Source organism: Ictalurus punctatus, chromosome 21 (assembly GCF_001660625.3).
Source record: "Ictalurus punctatus breed USDA103 chromosome 21, Coco_2.0, whole genome shotgun sequence".
Taxonomy (NCBI): domain Eukaryota; kingdom Metazoa; phylum Chordata; class Actinopteri; order Siluriformes; family Ictaluridae; genus Ictalurus; species Ictalurus punctatus.
This window is the reverse complement of record NC_030436.2, coordinates 15270809-15298383: the sequence shown is the minus strand read 5'-3', so window position 1 is coordinate 15298383 and position 27575 is coordinate 15270809. Positions and strand designations below refer to the sequence as shown.

Sequence of the window (27575 nt, the reverse complement as noted above, 5' to 3'; positions counted from 1 at the left end):
ATGTCACATGACATGTCTTGGGCCAAATCTGTGGAAAATCTGTGGTAATTTTTAAAACTTGTAAGCTCCTCTGAATATTGCAGATTTCCTTGATTTTGCATTAATTTCTGAGATTACAAAATCCTATAGGAACTGATTAAAGCAAAAAAAAAAAAAAGTCTTTGGGGGGCTGGGGGATGACAGACCAAATGTCAGTGTTTCAAAGATTCTACTTTTCAGGTCTCAATGAAATTTGTTGTGCTAAATTAAAAAAGATTTAAGCATTTTTTCTATGGTCTCAGACTTTTCAGCAACACTGTGTGTATGTGTGTGTGTGTGTCTCTTTCTCTCTCTCTCTCTCTCTCTCTCTCTCTATATATATATATATATATATATATATATATATATATATATATATATATGCAGTTTTTATTTCATTTTTATTTTCTAAGGTGAATAGATTAAGATGAATTAGATCCCCTTATGGTGTGAATTTGTTTAATGTTACTTACACTTTTTAAGTTGTATTTATTTGCTTATCTGTCCATCTATCTACCTATTTTTTATTTATTAATTCGTTAATTTATTCACTTATTCATGGTCATCTTTCCTGTCTCCAGCACTATACAAAACAGTACATTTTGCAAAATAAAAATAAACCCCTAAGAGAGTTGGAGCCTACTGTATACTCTATAATTATATTAAATAAATAATTTACAGTATTCACCAGTCATTTCAGTCCCTGAGTCCTACTCTATGTGGCTGTTTAATATGAATTTAATGCATGTTATTCATTAACCTTAAAGGTAAGGCTTGACTTTTTTAAGTGGGTGTGGTCTAGTATGGTGAGCTGCCGTTGATACATCACTGTGAGTTCACTTCTTGTTTGAGTTCATTCTGGAGCTCTATGAGTAGCGATCTATGTTTTACTCGGATTGTAAAATGGGCTGTGAGGGAAGTGTCATGGAGGACCCTGATAACGAATATGATTCCACATGGGATGATGAGTATGGAGATCAGAAGCTCAGCATGATGAGGGTAGAGTAATGTGTACTTGTTTATTTTATTTATTTTATATATTCATGTCATGTTTGACTTTCTAATATCGCTCACAATCACGTGCAAAAGTGTCATAAAAGTGTTGGCTAGACTTATTTATTTATTTTGTAGGGTTTTTTAAGAGTAAGCTTAGAGTAAACAGAAGAGTAAACAGAATTCTATCATTAGACACTGTCTAAAGCGAAAGTAAAGCAGAGAGCGAATTTGCACACAAGGTGTAGTCCAGAACAAGTAGGACTGGAATTGGAACCTGTGCTTTAGTGCAAATATCTCATTTCATGTGTGATCATGTGGTTTGTTTTTTGTTTTTGCGTGTTAATATGAGTAATATGTAATCCCAAGTGCAAAACCTGTGAAGGTGCATTTGATACAGCTCTTAAACTGTATATGCAAGATTTTATGCATTGTACTGCTGCAGCATGATTGACTGACTGGATAACTACATAAATGAGCAGGTGTACTGTTGTTCCTATTAAAGTGGGTGGTGTGTGTGTGTGTGTGTGTGTGTGTGTGTGTGTGTGTGTGTGTGTACACACCATGTGGAAATAAATTAGTTGTGTGATAAAACCATGTGAAAACTAATTAACTTTGGAAAAATAAAACCACATGCCCTGCATAGGAAAAGTTTGCAAAATTCATGTGACTTTTCTATCAGGGTATTGATTTTGTGTAAGACTTTTGAGCTGAAAAAGATTTTTGTTTATGTCAATAAATCTGAAACATTATTATTGATCAATTAATAACTGAAATAATAAATAATACAAATTCATACACCCTGATAAAATTAAGTAATTAAGTCTCCTGCCACACTCACAATTGTAGTAGGTCTTATATCTATAATGCACTTGAGCTAGCAGGTGCTATTATAAGTACTTTTAGCAAAGATAATGAGAGTATGCATTTGTCTGACCAATAACAAGATTCCTTCAACTCATTCACAATTCAGTTTTGTTTTGAATTCAGATTGCATGTTTGTTCTGTATTAACTTTAGGTAACTAAGCATCGGACACGGACAACACAAAGAAACCTGGTGGCTGCTAGAGATATGCAAATGTTCAGGCATAGGTGTGAAGTAAGTTTAACACCATCACAACCCTCATATCGAGGAGAGGTTACCTACTCTAAAGCCCAGATCCTAAATCCTAGGACTACTGCTCATTGCTCTGTCACACGCTAGTACAATACACACTCCTTTGATTGGAAGACATCTTTGGAATGTTTGTGTTTTCTGCCACAATGATTTGTTTATTTTTATTCATAGAAAAACAGACCAGTTTATCAGCATGGTCAAGTGAGTATTCACTTACTTGCACGTTCATAAAACAGTACTGTACTTCAAACACTATATATATATATATATATATATATATATATATATATATATATATATATATATATATATATGTGTGTGTGTGTGTGTGTGTGTGTGTGTGTGTGTGCGTGTGTGTGTGTGTATGTCTGTGTATATATATACTTATATATATATATATATATATATATATATATATATATATATATATATATATATATATATATATATATATTATTCACAGGGGTGCCAATAATTGTTGCAGCTCTATATTTAACAAAGAAGTTATTTATTGTTATATATACTGTTATAAATGATTATGACTAAAAACTACTGAAAAAGCATTTTTTTATTTATATTTATAATATATATAAATATAATCATTATTGTTTTGTTTTTGCAGGAATCTCGTTTACCTAATTTGGATTTCTATCAGAATAAAACTCCATCTCGCCCTGATGGTATGGTATACTGATGATAAATAAATTTAATGAATTTATTTATTTGTTCATTCATTCATTCCTTCATTCATGTATCTACTTGTTTGCAATTATAATATTTTTAAATAGTAATTCATGATTTTTTATCTGCAATTATAATTTTGTTCCAAGGTGTATATATTGAAGATTTTCACAAACACTGGTTTGGTGATTACACAAAGCTGGAAAAAGTGCACTCCTACATTCAGTGGTAAGTGAATAGTAATAGTCATGTATTACTGTACGTAGTCCACTCCTCTGATTGATCAAGTGGCATGCCAAGAATGCTTATATTTAGTATAACCACACTGGGGCGTTTCACTGTTTGTATCACTCTGCTCGTCTGTGTTCGGCATGTAAAATTCCACTTCTAGCAGCAGTCCCACTGAAACGGTTACTACAGTAGAGTTAGCGACATCATCAGTGGACGTGGCAAACGATACATGGATTTTCATGGATGTAACTTCTGACTTAAAATATAAAAGCCCGTCAGATATTATAATTATTTCCACTTTACATTATACAGGTTGTTTCCAACTCAAGAGCCAGGGGTAAATTATTGTGCACATGTCCTTACTCCAACAGAAATTATGGTAGGCAAATTTCTTTTTATGAGAAAGGTTTTAGATATATACTACCTGAACTGGGCAACATGGCTGTTAATGGTATTTATAATGTCAAGACAGTTTTGCCATTATTAATAGTTTAGATTTGTAAAGGTTAGGTTTCCTGTTCTCTCTTGAAATAGTTTTAATGTAATACACTCTGAAGAATTGGTTGTAATGCAAATGCAAAACAACATGTAAGCTTTATATACTGTACATACTGCAAAGTTATTATTTTGATTACAAAAAAAGGCCAAACTTCATCATTTTTTCAACCTATAGAAGAAGGCTAAATCTTAAGAAATGTTAATTGAATGAGTGTTTTATTTTTCAGCATTTCCATAAGGATAACACAGTAAAGAAAAGACTGTTAAAGTCTTACAAGCTCATGTTGGACTTCTATGGCATAAAACTTGTCTGTGAAACAACTGGAAAGGTGCAGTATGCAGGAAACTGGAAAGAACGATTTGAAAACCTAAACAGGTTAATGCTGTCTTCTGTTTCTAGATCATTTATCTCACTTTAGCATTGAAACCTGAATGCTCATTTTATTTTTTTGTCTTTAATGTTCCAGAAACACCCACAACAATCTTCGCATTACTCGCATCCTAAAGTGCCTGGGATTACTGGGCTTCCGTCACTATCAAGCACCGCTGGTTGACTTCTTCCTCAAAGAGACCCTGGTGCATGGCAACCTTCCCCAAGTCAAGCAGAGCGTTATGGACTACTTTATCTTCACCGTTTTGGACAAGTCTGAACGAAAACAGCTGATCAAATTTGCCTTCTGCCATTTTGAGCCAAAAGAGCAATTTGTGTGGTGCCCTATTAGGATTCAAAGAATGCTTTTGAAAAGAATCACACCCATAATGAACCAGCACCCATATTCTAAACCAAGGGTGAAGGTGGCACACTCTGGAAGTCAAAATAGTTCAAGGAACAGTAAGGTACCAAATGCAGGCCAAAGTAAAATAGATCCTAGGAACGCTCATCGTTCAGCACAGAACTATAACGGGAATAACAGAGTGCAGAGTCATAGAACTAGAACATGAGTGACCAGTATGAACTGGTGGATTTAATTATGGTGGCAAACTTGCCAGTATAAGCAACTCAACAAACTCAATATGTACAGTAAAAACTAATCTATTTTAGGTGTCATTTATTTGCTTAGCACACAGTTAAGCTAATGTTAGCTCACATGAATTCAAGCTTGTTTGTCCACTAATTTTTATCCTTTAGCAAACTAATGATAAAGATAGAAAATGAAAGTCATTCCTATGGTTACTTGTGTCCAAGTGACTTACAGTAACACCTCCTGACAGACAGTGTGTCTAACCTGTGAGCTAGCATTATCCTGTGTACAACAGCGGTCGTGATTACCATATTTATAACAAAACTCCATGTGAATGGTGCACTTCAGTTATATCAACAAGCTGTGATGCAATGGTGAAGTTTTTCAGTATGCTGAAACCAATGGTTGTTTAGATAACAGTCAACACTAACTGTAATTGCAGTGCAGTTTTAGTCATAGGGAGCCTTTTTTAAAGAATGAAATATTATCTGAGGGAATTATTTCCTATTGTTTGGTATCATTTTGAATCTCACTGTCTCTTTACACTGTGTGAATAAAAGACTTAGCTGTGTAGCAATGTAGGTGTTGAATTGGGATAGAGCACATTCACCTTTGATTTGATGGCTTAAACTATTTTTACAAACAATATTTGTACTATGAAAAAAGAAAATGCCCCTTTAATTAGAAGGTAGAGTAAGATCTGCAAATAAACAATTTTAGCCAAAGCTATGCATAGAAGAATAATTACTTGTCCAATTTTGAAAAAAAATGGCATTGAGTCATTTGGGAGTGGATTACTGGCGAGCTGAACCAAATGATGACTCACTGAAAAGGAGAATTTGCATCACTATCAGAAAGCAAAACATAGCCTATATGTCACACACACACACACACACACACACACACACACACACACACAGTGGTATTGTAATTAAACAGTAAATGAAAAGATGCAAGTCTTTTCAAATACCTAACACTGTACTGTTTTTTTTTATTATTATTATAATTATTCATTCATTATACGTGGTAGTGAAGAGCTGTTAGAGTGAACTGTTTACACTCTAAGTGCAGTGTATTTTTTGTGCACTAATATCAAAACAATATTTTGATAGACAGTGTATCAAACTCTGGAGAAGTTCTATGATCACACTACAGTATTTCTATTGAATGAGTAAAAGGGGACTGAGAAGCTGGAGAGATGAGAAAAGAAGAACAGAGGACAGAGATGAAAAAAGATGGAATAGAGAAATAAAATGAATGCTATTAATTACTGTAGATTAGTTATATTAAAATAAACAATAAACTAATTTTATGTACTAACAATAGTCATGAGTTCTTCCAGAAGGGACCTTTTATTAATGAGCCAATGTATTAATAAAGTGGAATAACTGCACATTACTGCCAATTCTCAAATCTCAATTCTCACTTATATTCTTGTGGTTAATTTTCATGTTGACCTTATCACTTTATAAAGGTGAGATATGGCTCTGTTTCATCCTTTCTCCACATTAATCAGATTCAAAACTGACATACAGATTTACATACACTGCCAATACAGTGCCAAAAGCTTATATCATTTAGCATTTTTGTTTTAAACGACCTTATTTAAAATAATCAGATTTGAAAATCTTACTAAGCAATAGGTAGTGAACGGAAGAATATTTATTATTAACCTTCCTGTTATGTTGGAAAAAAGTTACATCCATTATGTTATGGGTCAAAATGACTTCTACAGTATAAATACACACAAAAACAACAAAGAACGGCTTAAAACAGTAAATCTTTATTACGGCTTGTCTGAGAAAAGCCATAAGAAGAAGTATTTGCATATAAGTTCATGACTCTAAATGAGGACAAGGAGAAATTAACCATTATTTCAGACAAATGTGGAAATGGGTCACATTGACCCATAACATAATAGGAGGGTTATAAACTTAGAAATGTTAGAAATAAGTGTTGTTTTTTTTTAAATTGGGAACGTCTCAATCTAATCTAATTAGAAAAGGCCAAAATGGATCACTATAATTTGACACTTTAGACACATCACACATATACTGTATGTGCTGTATATTTTACTGCTAATATTAGGTGAGTCTTCTATCTATAGCTTTAACAGTTTTCACCCTTCATGTTCACCTGCCTTCCATTAAGTTCTACAAATATTAAGGTTTCCTTTTAATAAATATATATATATATATATATATATATATATATATATATATATATATATATATATATATATATATATATATATATATAATTATTTATGTAATGTCTGCGGCAATAACAGTGATTAAACTGTAATAAAGCAGAAGAAACCCAAGGTATTCAACATAAAACTTCAAAATGAATGACTGTTTATGGGACATTCATGTGTAATAGAACAAATTTTCCACGTCATTTATAAATAAGATTTCTAATAATCTAATACACCCCATCATTTCAAAAATAGATCAAATATACCCTAGTACAGTTTAAATATTACCTACATATCTAGTATGTTAAAAAAAAAAAAAATTCTTATTGGCTTCATTTTTTAGTTGGTTTAGAAATTTGCCATTTTTGGTAGGCCTCTACTCATTCATGAATAAAATGTGGCCCAATTACTCATTTATTCATTATATATGAGGTGGTAAGACACACTGGATAGGGTGCAAGTGCATCGCATACCACCATGCACGCGTACACACACACACACACACACACACACATATACACACCTAATCACACACTCATTCATACCTAGGGCCAACTTAGTGGAGCCAATCCACCTACTGCCATGTTTTTAGGAGGGAAGAGGAAACCTGGAGACCCGGAACTGGCAGATGACCAAATTGGGGAGAACCCACTCACTTCAAAAAGAAAGAAAGTAACTGAGATAAATAGGATGGGAAAAAATGGGCTAAAATAATTAAAATATAGAATAAAAGAATTTTGCTTTCATTAAGTGTGTGATGTATACATGTTTGTTTGATGTGTATTCAGGGTGCAATGTGTATGCTACAGAACACTTCCTGGTAAAGCTGAGCACAGAAAAAAAACATGAGCCTTGTCACGTGACACACATATAAACAAGACACTTTGACACTTGTTCCACACACACACACAGTTTGCAGGAAGATCTTACTCGTGTTCCGGTCATGCCTCTTTAAGGGATAATGATTCATTTCGATTGCTGTGTTTGCTATTATGAGTTATTTTTGCAGGCGGATTGTTAAGCTGTTCGTAAATAAAAGTTGGTGCAGGAAGAGCTTTTACTTTCGTTTTCTCTGAACAGTAAATATGGGTGTGTTTCAGCTGCTCTTTCGCCTTCTGTTATTTCTCAGTATACTTCCTAGTCGCTATGGACAGATCTCCGAGGTCTCTGAGACAGGACCGGGTTATGGGTAACACACCTAATTTTTCCACGGACTATGACGAGCAATATGACTCAACATGGGAAGACGAAAGTGATGGTGAGGAGACTAGAGAGGTAAAAATTTTGTATGAGGTTATATTATACGATTATATTTTCTCCTCTGTGTGACCTCTGAACAGTTTCAAATGTTTTTATCATGCTTCATTTATGTTATCAAAAAAGATCTTAAAAGTAGCGTTTGTCTCTCAGAATTGACCAAACTGAATTTAACTCCTAATGGAAACATAGTTTAGACAGAGAAATTGTTTATTAGGCTTTGTTAAAAGGTTTGAACTCACAGTAAATTCTGTAGCTCCCATAATTTTTTTTTCAGACCTACTTGGTGTAAAAGTGAATGCACAAAATACATTTTAAAAAATTTTATTCTCTTGACCCGTTAAGTTTGCTCGGTTGTCTGTTTGGAGGAACCCATAACAGACCCCTTTATACGGACCCATAGACTGCTGAGTGGGGGAGTTCTGATTTTAACTGCAAAATAAATTTCAGATTCATTTCATTTATTTATTCATCATTCATCTTCAGTAAGAACTTTATCCAGGTCTGGCATGCACCGGATCTGGAGTCTACCCCGGGAACATCGGAACACAGGACACATGGAGGGAATTCAGCCTTCCCTCAGTTCAGTTTCTCTGAACGGATAGGAGGGCTCCATTCTGTTGCACAACTGATCGAACTCTAAAAATCTTGTAGATTTGGTTGTCTCTCTACGGGGTACTTGAAAAGCCTTGCATCATGTACTTTAATGTATTGTGTATCTTTAACAGAAGAGAATCGGATGATATTTTGACACAATTTAATGCCAAAACAGACAAACAGGGAAAACTTAAGGATTGGCCACCAGCTTATATTAAGCAGAAACAGAAATATCAAAAACTTGGTAACCAAGTTGCTGTAGTTGCTATTTCTTAGCAATAATTGTAAAGTACACTGCTAGTCTACTTTGTCTAATTGTCTAATTTCAAAATACTAATCAACTAAATCAAACAAGCTTTATCACCTAACTAACCATGCATATTTTTCAGTCCTCTATGCAGTGGTCACACAGAAACACACATGCTGCAAAAGACATGCAAACCTTCAGACACAAGTTTCGGGTAAGTTGCAACACACATGGTATACAATAGAATTTTTGAGATTTTTTTGCTATCCAAAGTTACCTTTATGCATTCCAGTTATACCCACTGTGTAAAGTAAGGATGTGTAAAGTGACTGTGTGCAGTTCCTACATTCAGTGGTAAAAGTCACTGAGCTGAAATCTGAGATTTTGCTTTCAGCAAAGCAACACTGCCCAAATGTTAAAGACATGACAGAAATAGGGGAACAGTATCACCTCATAAAGTGAGTTATCTGTTAGCACATATAGTTTAGATATTTTATGAGAAAAAAATATTACTACATACGACAGCACTATTGAATTCTCAATTCTAATTGATCAGAAGGTTTTCTATATCTAAATTTTGTGCACTGTTATTTTTTTTATAACAGCACGCCTCAGACTGTAGTTCAGGCTACAACCCAACTCACAGTTTTATATTAATACACTTGTTCTAATACGTAATCATCTCTATAGTAGACAATTTACAAAGGAAATTGTATGGCAAAAGCTTCACATAAATGAATTTAAAAAACAAAACATGTAGTTCAACATTTTATGGTGGTAGTCATAGCCATGGGCTATAATAATAGATATTATAACCTCTAATTGCTCATGTGTGCTTGGATCAGATTCTGCTTCTTGCATGTTACTCCGGATTAAAGCACCTGCAAAATTAATAAAAGCTGTGCGTTTCATTTTTACTTCAGAAAACCCAACATGATGACAGTACAGATGATTATTTGGAGGATGTGAGTATTACATTAGTCTATATAACATTATTTTCTTTTGCCATATTCCCAGCATTTTTGATCTCATACGTTTGTACCTCTTTATTAATGGTGGATCTGTATGATCTATAATTGTTGTACGTGCAGGATGAAGAGTTACCGAATCTGCGTTTTTACCAAAACGACATGCCTTTCTACCCTGATGGTATGACACATTTTTGATGAGTGATGATATAGATGTTAAATATAATCATTTTCAAATAGACATTTGAGGAGGTTTATCATTTGTTCTTTGTCTTCAGGTGTGTTGATTAAGGATTTTCACATTTTCTGGTTTGGTGACTACGACAGGCTGGAATATGTGCACTCCTACATTCAATGGTAAAAGGTTTATATTAATCCATTCTGTCTAATACGTTATTGTTTCTATAGACCCATGAGTGAGACACATCAGGAACACTGCGGGAGACTATAGTGATTTTTGAGAACTAGCCAACAAATTTTATAAATTGCTAAATTGCTATTGGGTGTCAGAATTGGAAAAATTAAAGAAAGAAAAAATACCCACCTTTGCAGGGCCTGTTTTATCTCTGGTAAGTAGCTAAGTATTATATCAGTAAAGTTAAATAAAATTTGAACAGGCTTAGCTTTCTAGATAGAAAAATTACCAACTTATATTGCTGTAACAAGCCTACATAGCTTGGCTTGAATCTACATAAATAAACTAGCTATTTAATGCTAGATATCTAGGTCATATTCTCACTGAGCAGTTGCCAATAATGGACACTTTTAGCTAGCTTATTTTTTCAGTTAAATTAGTTCATGGCATCTGGCTAGCTGACATATCAGCTTTCAGTGCAACAACGTCCTCAATGTTGTAATCATAAAACATTACATTATAAACATTCCGTTTCTAAAGAGCCCAGTAGGTAACGCTTAATAAAGGCTTTGCATGGCGGATGCTCCACATAAACAGATTTTATGTTAATTGGTGTGAATATTTCATGCAAACTAAAATGGGTTTCCTGCTGTTAACATCTGTTAGAAACATCTTGTATGTACGTGTTACATTCAGACATTGTACAAATTTCTTTACAGGCTGTTTCCAATTCAGGAGAAGGGAATGAACTATGCATCACGTGAACTTAGCCTAAAAGAAATCAAGGTAAGTATTGAAATAATTTTTTTTTTAAATAGCTGTCACCTTTTACTATTGTGATCATAATGTCATGTCATCCAACAAAACTTTTAGATTCTTTTTAAAGGAAAAACTTATGAAGTGTCCAATTAAAAAAGGCAACACTGGTTTTCTTTTGCAGCTGTTCCGTACAGATGAGGAGGTGCAGAGAAGATTGTTGACGTCTTACAAGCTCATGTTGGACTTCTATGGCATAGAACTTGTCAGCGAGGACAGTGGAGAAGTGAAACGTGCAAAAAACTGGAAAGAGCAATTTGCAAACTTAAATAGGTCAATATTGCACTTCACTGTTTTTTTTCCAATTTAGTACATAAAATTGTGTGTGTGTATATAAGACACTATAATTTTGTGGTTTTACATTTTGTCTTTAATGTTACAGAAACACACACAACAATCTTCGCATTATACGCATCCTAAAGTGCCTGGGTTTACTGGGGTTTCGTCACTATCAAAAACCGCTGGTTCATTTCTTCCTTGAGGAGACTCTAGTCAATAACCAACTTCCACGAGTAAAGTACAGCGTTCTGGACTACTTTATGTTCGCAGTTCTGGACAAAGATGAACGAAAAGACCTGATCAAATATGCATACTGTCATTTTAAGCCAAAAGAGGATTTTGTGTGGTGTCCTAGGAGGATTCGTAATAAATTGGAAAAAGAAACAGTGAGCCACAAATTAAATGCTGGTTCCAATGAAGGAGAATCAAGTGATTCAACCTCTCAAAGTGAACAGAATGATCTGATGAACAGCAGAGTACACAAGAAAAATGAATTCAAAACAGATACTAATGAAGACACAGGTAATAATAAATCTCTTCGCTGTGAAAGCAGAAATGATGAGAATGTGTCAGGTGAGAGTCAAGATTCTGAGGAACAGGCTTCACAGCATACTGAAAGAGATTCCAAAGAAAATGATTCAAAAGAAATCCAGAAGAGTGACAGTGAATCATCAGAAGACAGTATGGCGACTGGAACTGCCACAAACACTGAGGCAAATTCTACACACTATGATGCAGAAAAATCATCAGATCAGAATAGTTCTAAATATACTTTCTCTCCTGGAGAGGCCAATGCATCAAGTTGAACCTATGAACAAACCTATGATCAAAACATCTGGATAAGAAACGTAGAAATTGAGCAGAAAGAGAACAATTGAGGGGATGAATTACTTAATGAAGTCTATTTTAATCAATTGAACAAGAAAAAATGAATAGAAATAATGTTTTTGTGTTTTCTGCAAATCTGTTGATATCAGAGTGTGTATTTTATGACTAAATAAAATGTAGGAATTCTGATCCTGTCAAAGAATGTGTTTCATAACTGTCCCTCAGTGGTGGAATGAACTTCCAACCTCAATCCAGACAGCAGAATCTGTCACTATCTTCAAAAAACAGCTAAAGACCCACCTCTTCCGTGAACACCTAACTAAGCCCTAAAATGAAAACCCCACATTATCCTTAATAAATAACTACATAAATAAATAAAACCTACTCTGACACTTTCACCTCTACTCTGCACACTTTGCTTTTCTAGAACTCAATTAAAAGATGTTCTGTTGTAGCACTATTTGTATTGTTCTCTGCTTGATATCGTTGTATTGTTCTCGCTTTGCTTGTATTTCCTCATTTGTAAGTTGCTTTGGATAAAAGCATCTGCTAAATGAATAAATGTAAATGTAATAAACAGTGGATGAAGTAATGGTTCTGTCTCCCTTCGCCTCAAAATATGAAGGTAATGAAAAATACAATTCTCAGAAATTAGAAAAAGATTAGGCTATAGTGGGCTCTAGAAGCCATGCTTCACAGGATTCCTATCAGAGCTGGCTGCTCTGTACACCAAAAACTGTTTGTGTTAAATGAACAAACAGCATGATATGGCCATGAGATAAAATATAGCATTTTATCGAGATTGATGAACAAACATTTCATTTTTACACCTGAATGAAATTTAAGGGGAAGCCGAACTTCCCATGCAGCTTTAAAGCAACCGCCAGAGTGCTGTTGTATTCTCAAATCTGGATCCCATGAAGCTTGAGGTAGCTATTGCAAGGAATAAGTGATTTAAAAAAATAAATAAATAAAAAGTTACATACTTTTTAGTGTTTTTTCTAACAGGAGCTGTGTGAAGGTCCTCACCAGTGACTCTTCCTTTTAAGGGAACAAGTGACCCACACCATGCCTAAAATTACAGCATAACAGAGTACATGGACCGAATCCATGTAACATTGCATTGCGATGCAAAAATGTGAAGATGTGTATAATGGAAATGTGCGATGCACATTATGGAAATCAGCACTCTGTTAATTATGCAACTAATGAAATTGCACTGTATGAACACCAGAAGACCCAGTCTGCTCAACCCATAGAGTTAAAATATACAGTGTTGTTTTTGTGTATATCTCGTACTAAATAGTTTCAGATCTTCTAACGAAATACAACATAAAATAAAGGCAACCTGAGTAAACAAACAATACAGTTTTTATTATTATTTTTATTGAATCATATAAAAGTTATCCAACACCTATCACCCATGTGTAAAACAAAGCAGCAATAACAGCAACCAAACACTTCCGATAACTGGAGATTAGTCTTTCACTTACTCCTAAGCTTGGATCATTGTCTTGTTGCATAATCCAGTCGCACTTGAGTTTCAATTTACGGACTGAAGACCAGACATTCTCCAGAATTCATGTTTCCCTCAGTTATTTCAAGTTGCCCAGGCCCTGAAGCAGCAAAGCATCCCCACACCATCACACTTCCACCACCATGCTTGACCGTAGGTATGATGTTCTTTTTGTGGAATTCTGTCTTTGGATTACGCCAGATGTAATGGGACCCCTGTCTTCCAAAAAAGTTCCGCTTTCGACTCATCAATCCACAGAACATTCTCCCAAAAGTTTTGAGGATCATCAAAGTGTGTTTTGACAAAATTCAGACAAGCCTTAATGTTCTTCAGGATTAGCAGTGGTTTTCACCTCGCCACACTACTATGAATGCCATTTTTGCATAGTGTCTTTCTGATAGAGGAGTCATTAACCTTTAGTGATGTAAGAGAGGCCTGTAGGTCCTTTGATGTTGTCCTTGGCTCTTTTGTGACTTGCTGGATGAGTACTTACTGTGCTCTTGGAGGAATTTTGAAAGGTCGGCCACTTCTGGGAAGGTTCACTATGATGCTAAGATTTTCCATTTGGTGATAATGAGTCCCAGAGCCTTTGAAATAGCTTTGTGACCCTTCCCAGACTGACGAATTTCAATCACTTTCCTCATCACTTCTGGAATTTCTTTCAACTTTGGCATAGTGTGTTACTGGGTAAGACCTTTTAACCAACTTCATGCTGTTGAAAAAGTTCTATGTAAGTGTTGATTTGATTGAACAGGGTTTGCAGTAATCAAGTTGTGTCTAGTCCAGCTGAACCACATTATAAATTCAGTTTCATAGATTTGGGGAATTAGTAAGTATGGGGGCAAATACATTTTCACACAGGCCCAGTTGGTACTGGATAAGTTTTTTTTTTTGCTTCAATAAATAACATTATCATTTAAAAACTGTATTTTGTGTTTACTCAGGTTGCCTTTGTTTTATCTCAGATTTTGTTTTAATTTCTGAAACAAGTTAGTATGAGAGATACACAAAAACTGAAGAAATCAGGATGGAGCAAATACTTTTTCACAGCTCTGTATAGAGAGAACACTAGTCAAATGATTGCATTCTTTGACGGAGAGTCTGTGTCATTACCAGGAATTATCTGCATTTGTGAAGTAACCGACAGCTCCGTATCACAATGACGGACACGCGTTACAGGTTATATAGTTACACCACCACATTATACCTGTGCACTTTAAAATGACACCAGCACACCACCACTACAATCTACAGTGCCTGAGAAAGAGGCTGCAGAAGTTGGGTACTTTAGCTGACTTTGTTGCTACAGAGCTCATTACGTTTCAACCGATCATTTCCCAGGATCTGAGGCTTTGGATATTTAATTTTTTTAATGTATAAAAATTTTGTAGTATTTATTTATTTGTACAAACAATATACACAGTGTTTTTGCATTGACAGTGGTAGCTCAGTGGTTAAGATGTTGGGCTACTGATCAGAAGGTTGTTTTACCTCCAAGCTGCCACCTTTGGGCCCTTGAGCAGGGCCCTCAACTGCTCAGCTGTATAAATTAAATAAATGTAAGTCGCTCTGGATAAGGGCGTCTGACAAATGCCATAAATGTAAAGGCATTGTTTATGATTCATAAATAAAAAGGAGACTTTTATTTTTTTTTCTTCATTAAAGTGCACCTGTGATGTTTTTTTACCTTTCATGTAGTGTGTTTTATACAGCTGTTTGTGAATGTAAAAAGTCTGCAAAGTTTCAAAAATCAAAGTGCACGACAAATGGAGTTAATGACTCCCAAAAGAAGGAACCCATTCTGAACAGCTGAAAGGAGTCATTACTAATTTCAGACTTACTTTCTGAACAAACCTATGTAGGTAATGCTGCAGTTTAAATTATGAGCACGTTAAAATGTTTTTTGACCTTGGATGCATGTAAATCTATGTATGAGACCCCTAGAACAAAATTAGACACGTTTCAAAACCATAATAGGTGTGCTTTACATTGTTGTTCAAAATATTCTGAGAATCAAATCGTAGTATCGTGAATCGAATCGTGACTGGAATGTATCGTTTACACCCCTACTCAGAACACTTCCTAGTAAATCTGAGCACAGAAAAGGAAAAAAAAATGAGCCTTGTCACGTGACACGTATAAACGTGATACTTTGACACTTGTTCCACACACACACACACACACACACACAGTTTGCAGGAAGATCTTACTCCTGTTCCGGTCATGCCTCTTTAAGGGATAATGATTCATTTCGATTGCTGTGTTTGCTATTATGAGTTATTTTTGCAGGCGGATTGTTAAGCTGTTCGTAAATAAAAGTTGGTGCGCGAAGAGCTTTTACTTTCGTTTTCTCTGAACAGTAATTATGGGTGTGTTTCAGCTGCTCTTTCGCCTTCTGTTATTTCTCAGTATACTTCCTGGTCGTGTTTTCTCCTTCATTGCGCGGCGGTTCAAAGCTATGGACAGATCTCGGAGGTCTCTGAGACAGGACCGGGTTATGGGTAACACACCTAACTTTTCCAAGGACTATGACGAGCAATATGACTCAACATGGGAAGACGAAAGTGATGGTGAGGAGACTAGAGAGGTAAAAATTTTGTTCGAGGTTATATTATACGAAGTATACGAGTAATATTAATGATACAAGCGATCTTAACGTTTCGTTTCCTTGTCACTGACGAGATATACTGTACATAGAATATTCCTTTTCTCCTCTGTGTGACCTCTGAATACTTTCAAATGTTTTTATCATGCTTCATTTCTGTTATCAAAAAAAAAAAAAAGTTCTTAAAAGTAGCGTTTGTCTCTCAGAATTGACCAAACCGAATTTAACCCCTAATGGAAACATACAGACAGACAGAGAAATTGTTTATTAGGCTTGGTTAAAAGGTTTGAACTCACAGTAAATTCTGTAGCTCCCATAAGTTTTTTCAGACCTACTTGGTGTAAAAGTGAATGCACAAAATAAATTCTAACTTTAACTGTAAAATAAATTTCAGATTAATTTTATTTATTATCTGGAGTCTACACCGGGGACATCGGGAACACTGGGCACAACGAGGGAATTCAGCCTGGATGGGACTGTCTCTCTGAATTACCCCTGTGCCAAGTTTCAGTTTCTCTGAACGGATAGGAGGGCTCCACCCTGTTGCACAACTGATCGAACTCTAAAAATCTTGTAGATTTGGTTGTCTCTCTGCAGGGACTCGTAAATGTTCAAAGAGTACTTGAAAAGCCTTGCATCATGTACTTTAATGTATTGTTTATCTTTAACAGAAGAGAATCGGATGATATTTTGACACAATTTAATACCAAAACAGACAAACAGGGAAAACTTAAGGTTTGGCCACCAGCTTATATAACGTAGAAACAGAAATATAAAACAAAAACTTGGTAGCCAAGTTGTTGTAGTTGCTATTTCTTAGCAATACTCGTAAAGAACACTGCTAGTCTACTTTGTTCAAAACATTAACCAATGTGTAGTGACATTTTTATGCCTACTGCATCTTAAATCAAACAAGCTTTATCACCTAACTAACCATGCATATTTTTCAGTCCTCTATGCAGTGGTCACACAGGAACACACATGCTGCAAAAGACATGCAAACCTTCAGACACAAGTTTCGGGTAAGTTGCAACACACATGGTATACAATAGAATTTTTGAGATTTTTTTGCTATCCAAAGTTACCTTTATGCATTCCAGTTATACCCACTGTGTAAAGTAAGGATGTGTAAAGTGACTGTGCGCAGTTCCTACATTCAGTGGTAAAAGTCACTGAGCTGAAATCTGAGATTTTGCTTTCAGCAAAGCGACACTGCCCAAATGTTAAAGACATGACAGAAATAGGGGAACAGTATCACCTCATAAAGTGAGTTATCTGTTAGCACATATAGTTTAGATATTTTATGAGAAAAAAATATTACTACATACGACAGCACTATTGAATTCTCAATTCTAATTGATCAGAAGGTTTTCTATATCTAAATTTTGTACACTGTTATTTTTTTTATAACAGCACGCCTCAGACTGTAGTTCAGGCTACAACCCAACTCACAGTTTTATATTAATACACTTGTTCTAATACGTAATCAACTCTATAGTAGACAATTTACAAAGGAAATTGTATGGCAAAAGCTTCACATAAATGAATTTAAAAAACAAAACATGTAGTTCAACATTTTATGGTGGTAGTCATAGCCATGGTCTATAATAATAGATATTATAACCTCTAACTGCTCATGTGTGCTTGGATCAGATTCTGCTTCTTGCATGTTACTCCGGATTAAAGCACCTGCAAAATTAATAAAAGCTGTGCGTTTCATTTTTACTTCAGAAAACCCAACATGATGACAGTACAGATGATTATTTGGAGGATGTGAGTATTACATTAGTCTATATAACATTATTTTCTTTTGCCATATTCCCAGCATTTTTGATCTCATACGTTTGTACCTCTTTATTAATGGTGGATCTGTATGATCTATAATTGTTGTACGTGCAGGATGAAGAGTTACCGAATCTGCGTTTTTACCAAAACAACATGCCTTTCTACCCTGATAGTATGACACATTTTTGATGAGTGATGATATAGATGTTAAATATAATCATTTTCAAATAGACATTTGAGGAGGTTTATCATTTGTTCTTTGTCTTCAGGTGTGTTGATTAAGGATTTTCACAATTTCTGGTTTGGTGACTACGACAGGCTGGAATATGTGCACTCCTACATTCAATGGTAAAAGGTTTATATTAATCCATTCTGTCTAATACGTTATTGTTTCTATAGACCCATGAGTGAGACACATCAGGAACACTGCGGGAGACTATAGTGATTTTTGAGAACTAGCCAACAAATTTTATAAATTGCTAAATTGCTATTGGGTGTCAGAATTGGAAAAATTAAAGAAAGAAAAAATACCCACCTTTGCAGGGCCTGTTTTACCTCTGGTAAGTAGCTAAGCATTATATCAGTAAAGTTAAATAAAATTTGAACAGGCTTAGCTTTCTAAATAGAAAAATTACCAACTTATATTGCTGTAACAAGCCTACATAGCTTGGCTTGAATCTACATAAATAAACTAGCTATTTAATGCTAGATATCTAGGTCATATTCTCACTGAGCAGTTGCCAATAATGGACACTTTTAGCTAGCTTATTTTTTCAGTTAAACTAGTTCATGGCATCTGGCTAGCTGACATATCAGCTTTCAGTGCAACAACGTCCTCAATGTTGTAATCATAAAACATTACATTATAAACATTCCGTTTCTAAAGAGCTCAGTAGGTAACGCTTAATAAAGGCTTTGCATGGCGGATGCTCCACATAAACAGATTTTATGTTAACTGGTGTGAATATTTCATGCAAACTAAAATGGGTTTCCTGCTGTTAACATCTGTTAGAAACATCTTGTATGTACGTGTTACATTCAGACATTGTACAAATTTCTTTACAGGCTGTTTCCAATTCAGGAGAAGGGAATGAACTATGCATCACGTGAACTTAGCCTAAAAGAAATCAAGGTAAGTATCGAAATACATTTTTTTTAAATAGCTGTCACCTTTTACTATCGTGATCATAATGTCATGTCATCCAACAAAACTTTTAGATTCTTTTTAAAGGAAAAACTTATGAAGTGTCCAATTAAAATGCAACATTAGTTTTCTTTTGCAGCTGTTCCGTACAGATGAGGAGGTGCAGAGAAGATTGTTGACGTCTTACAAGCTCATGTTGGACTTCTATGGCATAGAACTTGTCAGCGAGGACAGTGGAGAAGTGAAACGTGCAAAAAACTGGAAAGAGCAATTTGCAAACCTAAATAGGTCAATATTGCACTTCACTGTTTTTTTTTCCAATTTAGTACATAAAATTGTTTGTGTGTATATAAGAGACTATAATTTTGTGGTTTTACATTTTGTCTTTAATGTTACAGAAACACACACAACAATCTTCGCATTACACGCATCCTAAAGTGCCTGGGTTTACTGGGGTTTCGTCACTATCAAAAACCGCTGGTTCATTTCTTCCTTGAGGAGACTCTAGTCAATAACCAACTTCCACGAGTAAAGTACAGCGTTCTGGACTACTTTATGTTCGCAGTTCTGGACAAAGATGAACGAAAAGACCTGATCAAATATGCATACTGTCATTTTAAGCCAAAAGAGGATTTTGTGTGGTGTCCTAGGAGGATTCGTAATAAATTGGAAAAAGAAACAGTGAGCCACAAATTAAATGCTGGTTCCAATGAAGGAGAATCAAGTGATTCAACCTCTCAAAGTGAACAGAATGATCTGATGAACAGCAGAGTACACAAGAAAAATGAATTCAAAACAGATACTAATGAAGACACAGGAAATAATAAATCTCTTCGCTGTGAAAGCAGAAATGATGAGAATGTGTCAGGTGAGAGTCAAGATTCTGAGGAACAAGCTTCACCTGTCCCTGCTGTAGGAAATGCAAATACGATTGTCACTAATGAAGAACAGAAAAGAACAGAAGGACCATCAAGAGTTGATTCTCAGCATGAGGCTTACATAGATTCAGATGGTAACGCTGCAATCCAGAAGGATGACAAGACAGCAACAAATAAGGAGATCCCGAATTCTGTACAAAATGGTACAAATAAATCAGATGAGAATGGCAGTGAATATGCTGACTCTACCGAGCAGTCAAAAGTTCTGAGTGGTGATGAAACCTTTGACAGTAGCACAGCCATTGATAAAAGCACCAATAAAAAGCAAACACAAACTTCTAATCAGAGCTCCAGAATCGAGAATGTTGCAAACGAAACACCTGCATCAGGGGGAAACTCAGGGAGTGTGGAACAAAATCAAGGAGAAAAATTTGACAACCAAGGAGACACTGCTGACAACCAAGGAGACAAATCTGAAAACCAAGTAGACAAATCTGAAAATCAAGGAGACAAATCTGAAAACCAAGGAGACAAATCTGAAATCCAAAAAGTCAAATCTGAAAACCAAGGAGACAAATCTGACAACCAAGGAGACAAATCTGAAATCCAAAAAGTCAAATCTGAAAACCAAGGAGACGAATCTGACAACCAAGGAGACAAATCTGACAACCAAGGAGACAAATCTGACAACCAAGGAGACAAAGCTGAAAACCAAGGAGACAAAGCTGAAAACCAAGGAGACAAATCTGAAAACCAAGGAGACGAATCTGAAAACCAAGGAGACAAATCTGAATTCCAAAAATACAAATCTGAAAACCCAGGAGACAAAGCTGAGCAAGGCAATAAAGATAAGACAAAATCACAGTATACTGATGGAGATTCCAAAGAAATTGTTTCAGAAGAAATCCATAAGAGTGGCCATGAATCACCAAAAGACAGTGTGGCGACTGGAACTGGCACAAACACTGAGACAAATTCTGCATGCTATGATGAAGAAAAATCAGCAGATAAGAATAGTCATAAATATACTACTACGTCTCCTGGACAGGATAATGCTTCTGATCAAAACTCGGTAAGTAGTAAAAGGATACACACGCCTGGATCAGACAGAAACATAGAACATCAGCAGCAAGAGAGTGGTCAAGTAGCTGAATTGCTTAATGCACCCAAGTCCATGGCAAATTTCAGCAGAAGTCAACCTGACAAAGATGCTCAATCTAAATGTGGTCCCAATCCAGATTCTACTACTCTGATGAAAACGCCTGAATCAGATGAAAACATGGGGAATCCGCACAACGGAAGTGAACAGCAAAACCAAGGCGATGAAATGTTAAATACCACCGCAGAAGCAAATACAAAAGAAACAAGCGTATGACAAAAAAGATGATTCAGTACATCAATCTGTGGAAGATAATACCGAAGACAGGCTTACTGAAGAGCATAATAATGCTGTCACATCACACAATAATGATAATTCAGATTCAACAGAAGATAATAATAGAGAGTACACTGAATCTGAACAAGGCACAAGGCACAGGAGTGATGTTAACTCATCTCAGGTTATTCCTGGTAAAGATTCAGAGACAGGAGAGAACAGTAAAGAAAAGTCTGTTGAGGACAAAAAGACAGAAATTGGGTGTGTGAGAGATGGAGGAACTGACAAAAAGTGAGGTTTAAATATTGTTTGACCAGAGATGTTTAAGGGATGATATGCTTTTGCTTGTTTTTTGAAAATACAAAAAATCTCTTCTTTTTTTGTGAAATTTGTTCTTACATTTAATATGATTGTTTTTTATTGCAAACATTTAATTAGATTTTTTTTATTTTTTTTCCAAGTCATGGTGAATCCAGAGCCTGTTCCAAGAACAGGTGGTAATACACCCTGTATGGGACGGCATTACATTGTAGCCTATTTTAATAAACTGAACAAGAAAAATTTATAGAAATAATAACTTTTTGTGCTGTGGATGTGATAAATGATGTGATAACAATGTAGGAATTCTGATCCTGTCAAAGAATGTGCTTAATAAACACTGGATGAAGTAATGACTCTGTCTCCCTTCACCTCAAAATATGACATAATGAAAAATACTATTCTCATCAATTAGAAAAAGATTAGGTCATAAGGGGCTCTATAAGCCATGCTTCATGGGTGTCCTATCAGAGCTGTCTGCTCTGTCCCCTGAAAGCAGTTTTTAAATGAACAAACAGCATGATATTGCAGTGAGATGTTTGATCATTAGATTTGCTCAAATATTGAACTTCTTCAAGATTAAAAATATATATATATATAGACATTGATGCTGGGTGAGGAGGTCCAGTTCATCCCCAAGGTGTTCAGTGGAATTGAGGCAGGGTTTCTTCTTGCTGTAAGTAGCATAAATGGTTGCTTTGGACCATATTTTTTTAGAATATATATGCAGAAAGGATAATTTGCTATCATTGGGGGAATTGAGGCCATCGGGTCATTGCGTAAAGAGACCATTGGAAAATGCCCACACACAAACCACTAAGGGATAATCACATTTTAAATATGTTTAGTGCAAGTAAGCGCTACGTGTAGCCTATGGTCAACAACATTCTGTCAGCGTTGCGTTAGCCCTTCAACAAACGGTCCAGCAGGTGGCGCTGCGTTAGCCCTTCAACAAACGGTCCAGCAGGTGGCGCTGCGTTAGCCCTTCAACAAACGGTCCAGCAGGTGGCGCTGCGTTAGCCCTTCAACAAACGGTCCAGCAGGCGGCGCTGCGTTAGCCCTTCAACAAACAGTCCAGCAGGCGGCGCTGCGTTAGCCCTTAAAAACAGTACAGTAAAGAATATAATGCAGTCGGTGCTGCATATTAGTTAGTTAGTTAGTTAGTTCCGTCCGCGCAGCGGGGCGCATCGGGCAACAAGCATTCGCCAGCGGGCTCGGTCGGCAGCGTCGATTTCCACATCATCCCACTTGACATCGAGCGCTCGTAGATCTTCCATGAATGCTGCATATTAAAGAAAACATATTTAAAGAAAACAATATTCAGACTCACCAATGATGACATTTAAAAGGGCTTTGAAATAATTTGCAGTTGGTTCTTAAGATTAGCACGGCGGTATATCAGTTGCATGGCAACGCTACAGATACATATACACGTATATCAAAACGCAATAAACTCCTCTCAAGGCTGAGGCCTATAATGCCCCCTAGTGGCTGAAACCCAGAATGCTCACAATGCTTCCACTATGATTCAAGATTCAAGAACTTTACTGTCACATACACAAGGTACAAACAATTCTTAGCTTTCACGCTCAATAAAGTAAATAAAGTAAATTTAACACAGTGTTTAAAGTATAGAGGTAACCATAATAATAATAATAATAATAATAATAATAATAATAATAATTTTTTTGTATTACTGTAATACAGTATGGACGCAGAAATATGAATGTAAACCTATCGGTATAAATATCAGTGGTCTAGAAAATATATACATCTGTATATATGCATATTAAGGGTCACTCTGGGTCATATTTACATGAGGTATTGTGCAATAGAGGCAATGTGCAAACTGTATATGCTAAAGCTAGCTGATTACACGTAATTTGATCTATGTCACGTGACACGTTTTTACAAGCGAATACGCTTTGATACACTCTAAACAACATGACATCTAAATAGCATGCTTGATTGAAGATTTGACTCATGCTGCCTTGATACCTGCTTAACTGTGCATAATTCGTTTAGGTTGCTTTGTTTGATCATATGTAGGCACATTGTTTAGCTATTCATAAATAAAAAGTGGTCCGAGAATAACTTTTACTTTCACTTTGAAAACAATGGGCGTGTTTCAGTTTGCTATTCAGCCTTTTTTATTAGACTTCCTTGTCCTCTTTTCTTACTCGTTGCTTGTCTTTTCGGCTCTGTGCAATATATCTTGACATTCTGTGAGATAAGGCATGCTTATGGGTAACTCAGAAAACACTTTAAGTGACTATGACTCGACATGGGAAGATGAAGATGTGTGTGAGGACACTAAAGAGGTAAAATTACTAGGTTTCGTTATGTTTATGCATTGCAGATATACCTGTAGATAGATAAATAGATAGATTATATTTTGTGCTGTGTTTGTGTATATATATATGTGTGTATATATATGTGTGTATATATATATATATATATATATATATATATATATATATATATATATATATATATATATATATATATATATATGTAGAGAGGGGGGGGGGGGTTGTAGGGCAGGGTTACTGAAATGGGTCTCATAAAAAAAGGGAAATGCCTTCATTTCAAAATTCAAAATTTCATTTCTGTAGTAAAGCTAAATGTTAACTACTGTTTGCGTTATGAAATCAAAATATGATTATGTTTAAATCTAAAACCCTTATAGAGTCCCTCTGGGTGAACTCTTATTACAGTACAGTTAAGATTCACTGTAAAACCCCACAACTGAGAGTTTCAGAAAGTGTATATCCTGTATCTGTATCAAACAAGTGGGGTCGCTCAGTTGTACTTAAATTAATCAAAACCTAAACAGAAAATGTGTTAACCAGTTGCCATAGTTGCTATTTCTATGCAATCCTTGGAAAGTACAATGCTAGTCTACCTTGTTCAAAACACTAACCGACATCCAGTGACGTTTAAAACAAACCATCACCAAATAAACTCTACCATGCATTTTTTTCAGTTCTCTAAACAGTGGCCATGGCGTGAAAAAAGAAACCTACATGCTGCAGAAGACATGCGAAACTACAGACGCGAGTGTCGGGTAAGTTGCAACAGGTTTCATATACATTACTGTCTTTAAGACTTATTTTGGAATGGCATCCAACCTTACTGGTTTGGTGATTACAAAAACCTGGACTATGTGCGCTCATACATTCAATGGTAAAAGTCTTAATGCTACAGTTTGAGATTTCGACAAAGTAAAACAACATTGGCCCTTATCTTGAACACATGAAAGTAATGAGGAACATTCACCTCACTTCATAAAGTTATCTTTGTGTTTGCTTTGAGTTTGCACACAAAGTCAGATATTTTATCAATCTGTGGATTTTATGGAAAGTCAGATATTTTCTGAGTGGTCAGTAGGTTTTGATAGCTGCAAACTTTAGTTTCTGTGCCAGTGACTGGAAGGCTTCTGGGCTTTTGATCAAAGCTCTTAACCCATAATGCTAGGATTGGATTCTGCTTTGTATAAATTATTCTGGGGGGAAAAGCATCTGCATTTCATTTTCACTTTAGAGCCAACTTGATGATGTGAAAGGTCAAGATGTAGACAATGTGAGTATTACATTTGTCTATTTCTAGCTTTTCCTATCTCATATTTGTATCGCTTTATTAATCTGAACGTTCTTTAATTGTTGCTGCAGGATGAAGACTTGCCAAATCTGTGGTTTTACCAAAATAAGATCCCTTTCGACGCTGATGGTAAAACATACTTCTTATGAGTGAAGATAGAGTTGTTTAACACAATTATATTTATTTGAGGAGGTTTAGCATTTGTTTTTTGGTCTTTAGGCGTGTGCATTGAGGATTTTCACATGTGCTGGTTTGGTGATTACAAGAAGTTGGAACATGTGCACTCCTACATTCAATGGTAAATATTTTAATGGCACACGTTTTGGCTCAGCAAACCAAGAGTGGTCCTAAACCTAAAGAGTGGAAAGAAATGGGGAACATTCAGAAAAAGAAATCTTCTATAACAGCAGCTCTGACAGCTGCACGGAAAATCACAGGTTTACATGAATATGTCTGGTCTAGTAGAATATTGTTTCCATGGTGAACATACCATGTAAATGGATTGAAATGTTTTATGTTGATTGGTGTGAATATTTCATGAACAGAAAACATTTTGTGCACAAGTGTAACATTTTCAGACATTTTAAACATTTCTTCACAGGCTATTTCCGACTCAGGAGAATGGAATGAATGCATCATCTGTGCAAAACCTGTCGCATGTGCTTAACCCAAAAGCAATCAAGGTAAGTATTGAAATATTAAAATTCTAACTGTCAAGTGAAAAAATAAGTACACCCCATGGAATAATATTTGATCATCTTTGAAACAGTACCTATTAATAAAGTCAATATACTTGAGCAAAATCACAAGGAAAAAAAAGCCAAGCAGGACCACACCTGAGTCCACCTGTTTAATCAGTTGATCTTGGCTTTCAATAGGCACAGGTGTGGCTTCTGCTTGGTTGGAATGAAAACCTGCACCCACTGGCCCTTTCCGGATAAGATTGGTCTATACGGCTATAGAACAGTTTTAGATCTTTTATTTTATCTTTTTTTTTTTTCATGTGATCATAATGATCCAACAAAGCATGAAGGAAAAATGTATGAAGTGTAAAGTTAAAACCGCATATTTTGCAGCTGTTCCATAGGGATGAGGTGATGAAGAAAAGATTGTTGACATCTTACAAGCTCATGTTGGATTTCTACGGCATAGAACTTGTCAGCGAGGAAACCGGAGAGGTGAGACGTTCAGTAAACTGGAAAGAGCGATTTGAAAACCTAAACAGGTAAATATTGTTCTTACTTTTTAATTTTCTTTAAACAGTTTATACAAAAGAATTTAATGCTGCAGTTGATATTTTTCTTCAAATATTACAGAAACACACACAACAATCTTCGCATTACCCGCATTTTGAAGTGTCTGGGATTACTGGGGTTCCATCACTATCAAGCACCACTGGTTCACTTCTTCCTTGTGGAGACTCTGGTGAATGGTACACTTCCCCAAGTAAAACAGAGCGTTCTGGACTACTTTATGTTCGCAGTAGTGGACAAGTCTAAAAGAAAAGAGTTGATCAAATTTGCCTTGTGTTATTTCAAGCCAAAAGAGAAATTTGTGTGGTGTCCTACGAGGATTCGAATTCATTTTTTGAAGGAGGTTGAGCGTGCAGAGAAACAAACCGAGCACTATTAAAAATGAAGTGGAACACAGGCTAGGGATTGAGGGAACGGCAAGTAATTCAACTGTTCAGAAGGTTTAGAATGTATACAACAGAGATGAACTTGAAACATACTATAGAAAAATCCACAGATAAGAACAGTAGTAAAGATACTCACAGGCCAGTGCATCAAAATGGTAGCTTCCAACAAACCTTTTAATTTACTGTCAGTCTAAATGTGGTCACACATCATGCTGAAAATGTACAATAATTATCAAACTACCAGTGAAAACAGCCAGCAGATTCCAACTGGAGGGAATGAGCACCGAAAGCAAGAGGATGAAATGCAAAATCACCCAAAAAAAAAAAAAAAAAATACAACTGAAGCAAATACCAATAAACTGGCAGGAAAGACGATCCACATCACCACATTAAGACAAACTGAAGATATGTCTACAATCATGGAGCCGTAAAGAAATAAAAGCTAAATTATGATGAATATTCAAACAAATATCTAAACAAAGTTACTCTCAGAGAGCAGTATATGAAAATCTGTTTAGGTCAAAAAAGACGTATTGGGTTTTTTGGGGTAGTTGGGTTTGTGAGTGATGGAGGAACTGGAAAAAGTAAAATATCCAAACTGTGATGTACAATATACACAAGAATTAACATTTTTTAAAAATATATTTCTATTGTTGGTTGACCAACATTT

The 27575-nt window shown here is 35.6% G+C and overlaps 4 protein-coding genes across 8 annotated transcripts; all 4 read left to right on the top strand.

The window, feature by feature from the left end:
• Window positions 1-837: 837 nt before the first annotated feature.
• Window positions 838-5854, top strand: LOC108280998 (opioid growth factor receptor-like protein 1). The gene is made up of 8 exons (XM_017496521.3): window positions 838-1017; window positions 2031-2111; window positions 2301-2330; window positions 2752-2809; window positions 2960-3038; window positions 3354-3420; window positions 3767-3915; window positions 4007-5854. Exons 1-8 carry the CDS (start codon window positions 901-903, stop codon window positions 4479-4481), a joined length of 1056 nt encoding a protein of 351 aa, XP_017352010.1. The 5' UTR covers window positions 838-900; the 3' UTR covers window positions 4482-5854.
• A 1733-nt stretch (window positions 5855-7587) lies between these two features.
• On the top strand, window positions 7588-12633 carry LOC128628671 (opioid growth factor receptor). 3 transcript variants are annotated; one of them, XM_053674067.1, is made up of 8 exons: window positions 7588-7956; window positions 8942-9013; window positions 9723-9764; window positions 9891-9948; window positions 10046-10124; window positions 10842-10908; window positions 11063-11211; window positions 11321-12633. In XM_053674067.1, the coding sequence occupies exons 1-8, from the start codon at window positions 7915-7917 to the stop codon at window positions 12021-12023; spliced, it is 1212 nt and encodes a 403-aa protein (XP_053530042.1). In that variant the 5' UTR covers window positions 7588-7914; the 3' UTR covers window positions 12024-12633. The 3 variants fall into 3 exon arrangements, with proteins under 3 accessions (XP_053530042.1, XP_053530041.1, XP_053530043.1); XM_053674066.1 differs by having other exon boundaries at window positions 7588-7973; XM_053674068.1 differs by lacking the exon at window positions 7588-7956 and adding an exon at window positions 8233-8630.
• A 3083-nt stretch (window positions 12634-15716) lies between these two features.
• LOC108255127 (opioid growth factor receptor) lies at window positions 15717-22022 on the top strand. Of its 3 annotated transcripts, none has more exons than XM_017450824.3 (8): window positions 15717-16148; window positions 17117-17188; window positions 17898-17939; window positions 18066-18123; window positions 18221-18299; window positions 19017-19083; window positions 19235-19383; window positions 19494-22022. In XM_017450824.3, the coding sequence occupies exons 1-8, from the start codon at window positions 15927-15929 to the stop codon at window positions 21346-21348; spliced, it is 2544 nt and encodes an 847-aa protein (XP_017306313.2). In that variant the 5' UTR covers window positions 15717-15926; the 3' UTR covers window positions 21349-22022. The 3 variants fall into 3 exon arrangements, with proteins under 3 accessions (XP_017306313.2, XP_053530040.1, XP_047005405.2); XM_053674065.1 differs by having other exon boundaries at window positions 15963-16131; XM_047149449.2 differs by lacking the exons at window positions 15717-16148; window positions 18066-18123 and having other exon boundaries at window positions 17111-17188.
• Window positions 22023-23806: 1784 nt separating this feature from the next.
• On the top strand, window positions 23807-27244 carry LOC108254842 (opioid growth factor receptor-like protein 1). Its single transcript, XM_017450208.3, has 8 exons — window positions 23807-23987; window positions 24653-24733; window positions 25210-25248; window positions 25338-25395; window positions 25486-25564; window positions 25868-25949; window positions 26343-26491; window positions 26583-27244. Exons 1-8 carry the CDS (start codon window positions 23904-23906, stop codon window positions 26896-26898), a joined length of 888 nt encoding a protein of 295 aa, XP_017305697.1. The 5' UTR covers window positions 23807-23903; the 3' UTR covers window positions 26899-27244.
• Window positions 27245-27575: the final 331 nt, after the last annotated feature.